Source organism: Cebus imitator, unplaced genomic scaffold (genome assembly GCF_001604975.1).
Source record: "Cebus imitator isolate Cc_AM_T3 unplaced genomic scaffold, Cebus_imitator-1.0 Scaffold57, whole genome shotgun sequence".
NCBI lineage: Eukaryota > Metazoa > Chordata > Mammalia > Primates > Cebidae > Cebus > Cebus imitator.
In genome coordinates, this window is record NW_016107372.1 from 3,542,565 (window position 1) to 3,552,703 (window position 10,139).

General features: G+C 38.3%; 1 protein-coding gene across 6 annotated transcripts in view; it reads right to left on the minus strand.

Annotated features, from left to right (window-relative positions):
* DAW1 (dynein assembly factor with WD repeats 1) overlaps positions 1 to 10,139 on the minus strand; it is a 48,558-nt gene that overhangs the window by 21,974 nt on the left and 16,445 nt on the right. For 4 of the 6 annotated variants that reach the window (XM_017529086.2, XM_037738739.1, XM_037738737.1 and 1 more), the window contains 3 exons: positions 6,565 to 6,709; positions 5,422 to 5,480; positions 3,123 to 3,245 (listed from right to left, as the gene is read on the minus strand). In XM_017529086.2, the coding sequence (XP_017384575.1) occupies positions 3,123 to 3,245; positions 5,422 to 5,480; positions 6,565 to 6,709 (327 nt within the window). The remainder of the gene's footprint in view (positions 1 to 3,122; positions 3,246 to 5,421; positions 5,481 to 6,564; positions 6,710 to 10,139) is intronic. The other 2 variants (XM_037738741.1, XM_037738742.1) reach the window with 2 other exon arrangements.

Here is a 10,139-nt window from a genome sequence, read left to right on the forward strand (position 1 = left end):
TTGAGGCAGAATAATAGGCTTGAATTCAATGGTGCGATCTCAGCTCACTGCAAGCTCGACCTCTGGGGCTCAAGCAATCCTCCCACTACAACCTCCCGAGTAACTGGGACTGCAGGCACATATCACCATGCTTGGCTAAGTTTTTTATTTTTGTAGAGATGGGATCTTACTATGCACATTCTTTATCAGTTCCTTCAGTTCAGTTTTTCATCCTTCCTGCTCCTCAAAAATGAGTCTTGAGTTGCGATTGTTTCTTGACTAATTTCTATTCTACCACAAACTGTTCTCTACATCCACAGGACACCACATTATAGAAGATATCTCTCATGTCAATGTGTCTGAGAATTACTTTATTGAATCAAAGCTTACTCCTGCCCTAAGGTATAAAGCAGATAAACACCAAACTGGTTTAAGGGTTTTCTCTCTCTCTCTCTCTCTCTCTCTCTCTCTCTCTCATACACACACACACACACACACACACACACACACACTCCCTCTTATTCTTTGGTGACTGTGTTGAACTCATGCTGTGGAAACCCCAATGACCCCAAAATGCAACGAGAAACACCACATTCATGCATACATAAATCATTAGACAAGGATAACTATCTAATTGGACAAGGGGGGTTTTCATCAGGGGCTCTTTGTAGAATTCAGTTGAAGGGCCAAAAAGTATCCCTCTCCTCTCCAACAAGAGAACACTTCATTCTCAGATGGACACCAAAAAAATCATGTTTGTTAAGTAGACTATTAAAGGATATGCCATTGCATGATAGAGAATATCCTTTAAACAGCATTGCAATGAAAATAGGAATTATACCAGAAGAAAAATAGTGTCATTTATAATTTCAATAAAATCTTTCGCTTTTCACAAGCTGGTATAATAAGGTACAAAAATTGTCATTCTCTGCAATGTAAAAATGCATAGATCAAAGTTAAATTTTCTGAAACTTAATAAGGTTTAATTATTTTAATGTACCAATTTAAGTTTGGGGCCATCAAAATTAATGTGTTTTGAAAGGGTACTACATTTTTAAAAGATACTATATTGGTAAACTAGATATCAAGTTTTTTAACTATGGTATAAAACGTCTATTCTAAGTGTATAAAATTTTTATGAAATTCCTCTATTCTTTCTGCCCCTATCCGGGCAATGAGTGTATTATCGTATCATGAGTGTATTGCCGTATCTGCATCCTAAATGACCACATCTCTTGTTTCTTCTCACACTCAAACCCTCTGACCTCTTCTCTCTGCCACAGCCATCCTTCTGTTTAAAACTTTCACTGTTCCACTTGTTATTCCCAAACCCCTGATGGCAACTCAGTCCTACAGAACAGTTTAAACTCCACAGAATGCTCTGACCTCATACGCTTCTGTTTCTCAACCTGAAATGCTCACTGGAGAGACTGGTCACTGAGTGCGCCTGATGAATCCCCTTCTTAAAACACTGAGCTGCTGAAGTCTCTTTGCCCCGTGTGTCCTCTCCACTGCTTCCCACCTTCCATCCTCCTGGCTTCTGCTTTGGGTTCACCCCATCTCTAAAGACTCTAACCAGGAGAAATCACAATGATCTCTTTCTCCTCTCAATTGTTACGTCATTTACTGTTTCGTTCCAGTCATCATAACACTGTAGTAAATGAACCGTATTTATAGAACTGGCTTCATTTATGGAAAAATTCATGTAACATGTGCAATCATGAAAAAATACACACTTGTCTAGGAAAGGTTTACTGCAATAGATATAAATATATGTCCATTTGCCAATCTTTTCACCAGATGCCACTGTCTTTCTTCGACTATTTGTCAGCTAAGTGGAGTTCATGATCTGTCTTACAGAAATTGTATCAAACCACAACAATATCTAGTTTTCTTTTCCTGAAAATGGAATGAGAACTTAAAGAACTTAAACATATGTGCAGAAAAATCTGAGGGCAGAATTTTTCTAGATTTTGACAGTGTGCTTTCCAGTTGAACATTGATCTCATCCACAACTTCATTTAGTTGTGAAACAATTTTTCAAAGATTTACCTTATCTATGCTTCCCTAGAAAACAGCAGCTTTCTTTTCACACTCATATTTTATTATTTTATGTAATATTTGGTTAAATTACATGTTATGTTACACAATTACAGTTGAAAGCACAACCAACATAAGCACATTTGTCAACAAATACAACAAACTCTTGATCAGCTTAGAAGCTAACCAGTGGGAGGAGAATGCCCGTTCCAGTGGGTAGCTTCATTGTTAGGTGTCCAGGTTGCCATGGGAACCAGCAATGTGTCATGCAGAAGAATAGAAGACACCTGGGTAATCTCCTGAATCAATTATCTAGAGGTTGGTTTAAAAATATTTCTATTACACTTGGTACTGTTATTTAGCATGTTGCCACACACATTTCTTTCCTACCTGGAAAGACTGTAAATTAACTTCTAAATGAAGTAAACCATGCTGTGTGTATATGTCACATTCTGCCAGAGGCACCAATCTAGAGCTGTGAATATCAGTAGGAAGTGCCTGTCAGGAAACTCCCAAGGGTTGAGAGTTAAGTCTTGCCTGAGCATGAACTCCAGCTGTCCTCTTTACTATGATGTGATCCTTGGAAGCATACCTGAAACTTGTATTTTTTTTTTTTTTTTAAAGACAGTCTTGCTCTGTTGCCCAGGCTGGAGTGCAATGGCGCGATCTCAGCTCACTGCAATCTCCACCTCCTGGGTTAAAGCGATTCTCCTGCCTCAGCCTCCCAAGTAGCTGGGACTACGGGCATCCACCACTATGCCCAGCTAATTTTTGTATTTTCAGTAGAAATGGGATTTCACCACGTTGGCCAAGCTAGTCTCAAACTCCTGACCTCGAGTGATCTGCCACCTTGACCACCCAAAGTGCTTGGATTACAGGCATGAGCCACCATGCCAAGGCTTGAATCTTGTATTCTGCATGAAGATAGTGATAGCTAACCCAAAGACCCTTTTAAGCATTGAGGGAGGTATTTAAAAGGCTTCCAAAGCACATACCAAGCACTCAATAAATTTTAGTCCTATTGTATTCTTTCCTTCCTCCCTCAGTAGATAGAGGGCTGAATAAATGAATTAATGAAAAAATAAGTGAATGAATGAACACACCCATAAGGATTGTTGAATGCTATGGCATAAACCACATTCCTGTGGCCCTCCAGGGTGTTCAGCTCCTCTCCAGATGCAGTGTCCCAGAGCTTGCACGTCCGATCATAGCTTCCTGTGATAAAGCTAACAAGAGGAATATAAACATGTTGCAGGGAAGAATGGCAGTGTGTTAATAAAGACTTCACGTTTTACCCACAGGATAATAACTCTATTTATTACAGGGTTTGTTTTGTTTTGTTTTGTTTTGTTTGAGAAGAAATCTCTCTCTGTTGCCCAGACTGAAGTGCAATGACATGATCTTGGCTCACTGCAACCTTTGCCTCTTGGGTTCAAGCAATTCTCCTGCCTTAGCCTCCTGAGTAGCTGGAATTACAGGCACCCACACCTATGCCTGGCTAATTTTTTTAGTAAAGACGGGGTTTCACCAAGTGAGGGAGGCTGGTCTTGAACTCCTGACCTCAGGTGACCCATGCGCCTCAGCCTCCCAAAGTGCTGGGGTTACAAGTGTGAGCCACCACACCTGGCCAATTATTTTTACAATGGAAGTCATGCATGCAGAACAAAAAGTTAAATTAAGAACAATGTCTAAATTGTGATATATTCTGTTGCTTTTTACAGGCATGTGCCACCATGCCCAGCCCTAACTTAACTATTAATAATTACATCTGTGATGACCTTACTTACAAATAAATTCACATTCTAAGGTTCTGGGGGATTAGGACTTCAACAGATGAATTTTGGAGGGATGCAATTCAACCCATAAAAATATCTATAGCATGTATGTGTATAGTTGCAAATGTGAGTTTACATCTAGCCAAAGGTAGAGGAAGTCTGTGGCAGAAGATGGTAGAAGGAAAATACCTAGGAGAGAATCAAAGATATACTGTCTTGTCAACCTTCCTGTTTAGTTGAGTTTTGCTGTTAGACTTTCCTTCACCTTTTATCATTACCACTTGACATTCAGACTGGCTTTTCAATTTTGTGGATCATTTTCTGTGCTGGGGAAATATATCTGTTATACTTTTAAAGCAATATTTTGATTTCAGAGATATTTTAAAAGAAAGTCTCTTTCCTAATTGAATATTGAAGGAATGATTAAGATGCTGCTGTTTTACATTATACTCCACTAACTATTCCTATAGCAGAATAGCTATGTTAAAGGATCCATTAATTTGTTTATTAAACAAAATATAAGCTAGGGCACACCTGTAATCCGAGTCCTTTGGGAGGCCAAGTCTGGTAGATCACAAGGTCAGGAGTTCACGACCCACCTGGCCAACATTGTGAAACCCTGTCTCTACTAAAAATACAAAAAAACATTTGGGCATGGTGGCGGGTACCTGTAATCCCAGCTACTCAGGTGGCTGAGGCAGGAGAATTGCTTAAACCTGGGAGGCAGAGGTTGCAGTGAGTGGAGATTGCGCCATTGCACTCCAGCCTGGGCAACAAAAGCAAAACTCTGTCTCAAAAAAAAAAAAAAAGTTAGTTAGGATGAGATCATGCCACAGTTGGGTGGGCCCTAATTCAATGCATCCTTATAAGAATGGGTCCTATGGTTAGAGACACACACAGGGAAAACCATGAGAAGATGAGAGCAGAGCTCAGGGTGATGCTTCTCCACACCAAGGATTGCCAGCAAACCACCAGAAGCTACAAGAGCTATGGAACAGCTTCTTTCCCACAGCCTCAGAAGGAACTGACCCTGATGACACTTTGACCTCTGACTTCTAACCTCCACAACTGTTCCAAAATAATTGTTGGTTGCGCAAGCCACTCAGTTTGTACTACTTTATTATGGAAGCCTTAGCAAACTGCTACAGACATGTTTATTTTATGTCTGTAGGTCAAGACGCAGCTTCCACCTCATCTCTCCTACCTAGCACATCAGCTCCCAAGCTGATCGCAGCCATGCTCCCAAAAGAGACGTGAAGCTGCTATTCACCATACCCCAAATCACTGACCTACATGGATGTCTGCTCTGAATAGACTGATCACAATCAATCAAGTTAGAGATGAGACCACCCTGCCTGACTCATTCCTGAGCTGAGTTATTCAGCAGTTATATTTGCTGAGAACCCAATATGCCTCCCGTTCACTGTGGCACAAATATGACTTAAAAAAAATTCAGATTAGAATAGTGAAAGAAAGGGCTTATATTTCTCCTCAATATTCAAGAGGGTACTGAAATCAGAAAAATGAATATATTATGAACTTAGCTAACTGGAATCTTCGAAAAATAAACATAGAAACTTGTTTAGCCTTTCATTGCTAAAAATTAAACATAAAAAGAGAATCTTACCACGAGCCTGATTTGTTAAGTGCAACATTAGTCAGTGGCAATATATGTGCTTTGAGAACCTTCAGTGGAAGAAAACACCATTCTTTAGACTCAAACCAAATCAAGTTTAATTTGTTAGTTATAACTTCAAACCAATGCAGACATTCAATTTTGTCTTAATTATACATCAGAAATGGCAATATCTGATTTACCTTTAAGACAGACAGTGCTATATGGTATCTTACTGATACCACTAAATGTTACAAATTAGTGCTATGTGGTATCTTATTGATAGCAATAATTTGTCACACTTTCTTTACATATGGCATATGATGTGTATATACATACATATATATGTATTAACTGCGTATATAGGAAATACACTAAGTATGTTTCAGCAAAGATTTGACAATGTATTATATTCTTTATGAATCCTGAAGCTCCTTTAAAGTCAGAATATGTCTTATTTATCTTTCAATTCCTACAACATCTAACGTACAGTGAATGTTTAATGAATATTTATTGAATGCATATACATAAACTGGACAGTCTATTAAGAGTGATTGGCTATGCTAGGACAGTCCGGGTTATGTCTGGTGCCAAAATGTAACTATTAATAGCATCTACTTTCGCTATCAAAAATGTTCCCTTTGGAGAATAAATTATGAGACACACCAGTTACAGAGCTCATATTTGAAATTAAACAGTGCCACCTGCTGGACAAAGAAATGCTACACGACTACAACCTCATCCTCTTCTAGAAAGGAATGCCTGGATATTTTGTTATCAGGTGAGTATATTAACTAATAATTATATTTTATTATCATAATTATATTTAAATAATAAAAGATAAAAGCAGTGAAATACGAAATAATTCTAGGATAATTATAATGGAAAATTAAAAGCTTTTCTTGAAGTGCTAAATGACTATATTTGCTATATTTTAATTTAATCATCAAAAAAGCTACTTAAAAAGCATATTTACAACACATTGAAATTATATGTCATAAAAATAAATAATGTACTGAAATATTATTTAGCTCACATTAAAGCAGAAAATATGAAATGTTTAGGGAATTAAAAATACTTTTAGAGAAAGAGAAATTAATAAAACATCAATCATTTCACTGAAATTCTTTTATCCGATTTTTTTTAATGCATTACCTTAAAAAGATAGAATGTGTGGTTGCTGTGCTGGCCAAGTTTCTCCTGTAACCTCTGTATCAAGAGTTTCACTTGCTCTGCTCGTGAAGCTGTGATTAGAGGTTCTGCCTGATGGATTTCTTCCACTAAAGCACTGACATCCGTACTGAAATTTACCCAAAAAAAAAGTTTCCTTTATTTTGTGTCAGAATTTACATATACCTTTATTACATGAAGAATTGATTGCATTGCTTCATGAAGCACATTTGTAAAATGTCAAAAACACCATTATCTTTCCCAAGAGATATCTGGGGGAGTGTGGGGGTGGGAATCACACAAATCAGTAAATAGCATGATGGCAGGAAAGCAAGAAGTTTGGAATTTCTAAAACGCATTTTTCCATAGCTAAGGCTTGTTTTGTGGAGGGTGTGCCAAAAGTCTAATATTCTCACTTACTGCTGTCGTTTGAATATTTGCATCCCCTCTAAAATTCATGCTGAAACATGTTCACCAATGTAACAGCGTTAACAGGTGGGGCCTGAATGCATAATTAAATCACAATGATGGAGCCCTCCTGAATGGGATCAGATGCCCTGATAAGGCAGCCTGACAAAGAGTGTTCAGCCCTTTTGCCCTTCTGCCCTCTGCCATGTGAAGACACAGCATCAAGGCGCCACCTTGGAAGCAGAGTGAAGCCCTCACCAGGCACCAAACCTGTGGGGGCCTTGGTCTTGGATTTCCCAGTCAGAACTGTAAGATATAAATAAACTTCTCTCAGGTATTTTTTGTCATAGCAGCACAAAACGAATGAAGACACCTAGGAAGGCCTAGTCCGTACTAGTTCTGAACACGAGCTATTTTTCTTTTTTTTCCTGTTTCTTTTGAATGAACATGTATTGAATGTTCCCAGCATCATACTTTTCACTTTACATATGTTCTCTTATTTAATCCTGTAACAATCTGCTAACGTAATGCTTCTATCATAATTATTTTAGAGATGAAGAAACTGAGGTTCAGAAAAATTAGATGTAAAATATGTTAAGGAAAAGAGAAAATGCTTAACCATAAATTTTAAAAATAATAAGGCTAATATTAATATTTATTATGGACTAAAATATTATTTCCCTGAAAGATAACTGGTCTGAAAAAATATACAGATAGATTCAAATTTTCTCTAGTATTCGCATAATTCATAGAAATTCTGAAAAAATGTGGCTGGAACAGAATAAAATTCATTCTAAAAAAGGTATCAATGTATATACACCATGAAGCATCCAAAATAGAGCGATTTCACCAATCATGTCACACACATGTCTAGAAGATGCACTATGCAGGTTCCCCCACCTTTGAGAAAGGACTCAGGCCCAGTTTCAGGGTTGGAGCTTTGTTGCCTGACAGTTTCTAGTGCAGCTCCTTCAGGTTGCACCTTGGCATTCCAGGCTCCCCGGCCACAGCTGAGCAGGGGCAGAGCAAGAGCCTGGCTATGAGGCACTCCTCTAACAGGCAAGTTTTGCTCCTGAGTTCCTCCAGATTAGCAGAGATTCTGTTGTTCCGCCTCCTTCATCACGGTCAGATGACTCCTCCTGCCAGATCCTGCTTCACGCCCTGGACTGTCACAAGTGTCACTGCCCAATAAACCTTTATTAACCCCCTCTGTCTCAGTATCCACTTCCCATGAATGTGACCTCTGATAAGTATCCCCTCTTCACCTCATAAACAAACATTAAGCTCCAGTTTTGTGCAAGGCATCAAACTAGGAATCTGCTCATTCAAGTGACATATATTGAGTTGCTACTACTCCTTCAGCACTGGGAGTGTAAAAGACATGGCCCCGACTCTCAAGAAATGTAATCTATTAGAGTAGGAGTGAACAGTTCGAACAAACATGAACCAGGGGCCATCTATAATAATGACTTGGATAAACCCTGAGATATTCAATTGTCAAAAAGATATTTAATTTCATAAGAATGAAAAGGGTAACAATGCTCCTTTGAAAAGTTTTTAACAACTTGTATAAAAACAGATTTCCTCACAAAATCCAAATTAACCAGATAATCTAAACACTCCAGCCCTGTAGGATTCTTATGCAATAATTCCAGTTTGTCATCTCTGGTGCCAGTGTTTTTACAGGCACGATACTTCCAGATTCTTGCACAAAACTAGAAATAAGACTCATCCCTTTTTGAGACACTTATTTACTTTCTCATATAAACTGAAAGGTCATGTTTATGAGTGGCTACATCTTATATCTCCTCAGGAAAGCATAGCACGATTAAGTGACTACAGCTAATATGAAGAACAAAGTTTCGAGTGCCTGGATTCATGGCTCACAAATCCTTTTTGAAATGACCTAAGAATTCAAACTTTTTAAATATAAAAATCTGTGGTTTTGCGGAATGTCTAGCTGGGGGCTGTTCTCTCACATAGAGGTTTGTCTGTGCCACTTGTGTGATGTTCTATGTTCTACAAGTTGTTTCTCAAACTAGACAAAAAGCCTATCAAGTGTAGGGAGTATGATTAGTATCTTCATAGCCTCTTTTAGAATCTATCCCACATTAGATTCTTATGTATGTGTTGACGGTACATATATGTAATTGCTGACTAAATAAATGAATGTCTAACGAAGAAACTTCCTGCATGCTAGCATAGTCACACAAATCAATAACAGGTTCCATTTATAAAAATTACAGATTGGGTTTGATCTTAGGCCTCATCTTTCCCGAAAATAAACAAAGATTGTTGTTCATGAAATTCAGTGACACTCGGCAAAAGAAACAGTCATTAAAGTGAATCAGCAACCAACAGAATGGGAAAAAATTTTTGCAGTCTACCCATCTGACAAAGGGCTGATATCCAGAATTTACAAAGAACTAAAACAGATCTACAAGAAAAAAAACAAACAAGCCCATTCAAAAGTGGGTGAAGGATATGAACAAACACTTTACAAAAGAAGACATACATGAGGCCAACAAACACATGAAAAAATGCTCATCATCACTGGTCATTAGAGAAATGCAAATCAAAACTACATTGAGATACCGTCTCAACGCCAGTTAGAATGGCAATCATTAAAAAATCTAGAGACAACAGATGCTGGAGAGGATGTGGAGAAATAGGAACACTTTTACACTGTTGGTGGGAGTGTAAATTAGTTCAACCATTGTGGAAGACAGTGTGGAGATTCCTTAAGGACCTAGAAACAGAAATTCCATTTGACCCAGCAATCCCATTACTGGGTATATATCCAAAGGATTATAAATTTTTCTACTATAAGGACACATATACACCAATGTTCATTGCAGCACTGTTTACAATAGCAAAGACCTGGAACCAACCCAAATGCCCATCGATGATAGACTGGACAGGGAAAATGTGGTACATCTATACCATGGAATATTATGCAGCCATCAAAAACGATGAGTTCGTGTCCTTTGTAGGGACATGGATGAACCTGGAAACCAGCATTCTCAGCAAACTGACAGAAGAGCAGAAAATCAAACACCGCATGTTCTCACTCATAGGTGGGTGTTGAACAAAGAGAACACAGGGACATGGGGGGGAGCACTACACACTGGGGTCTGTTGGGGGGAAATAGG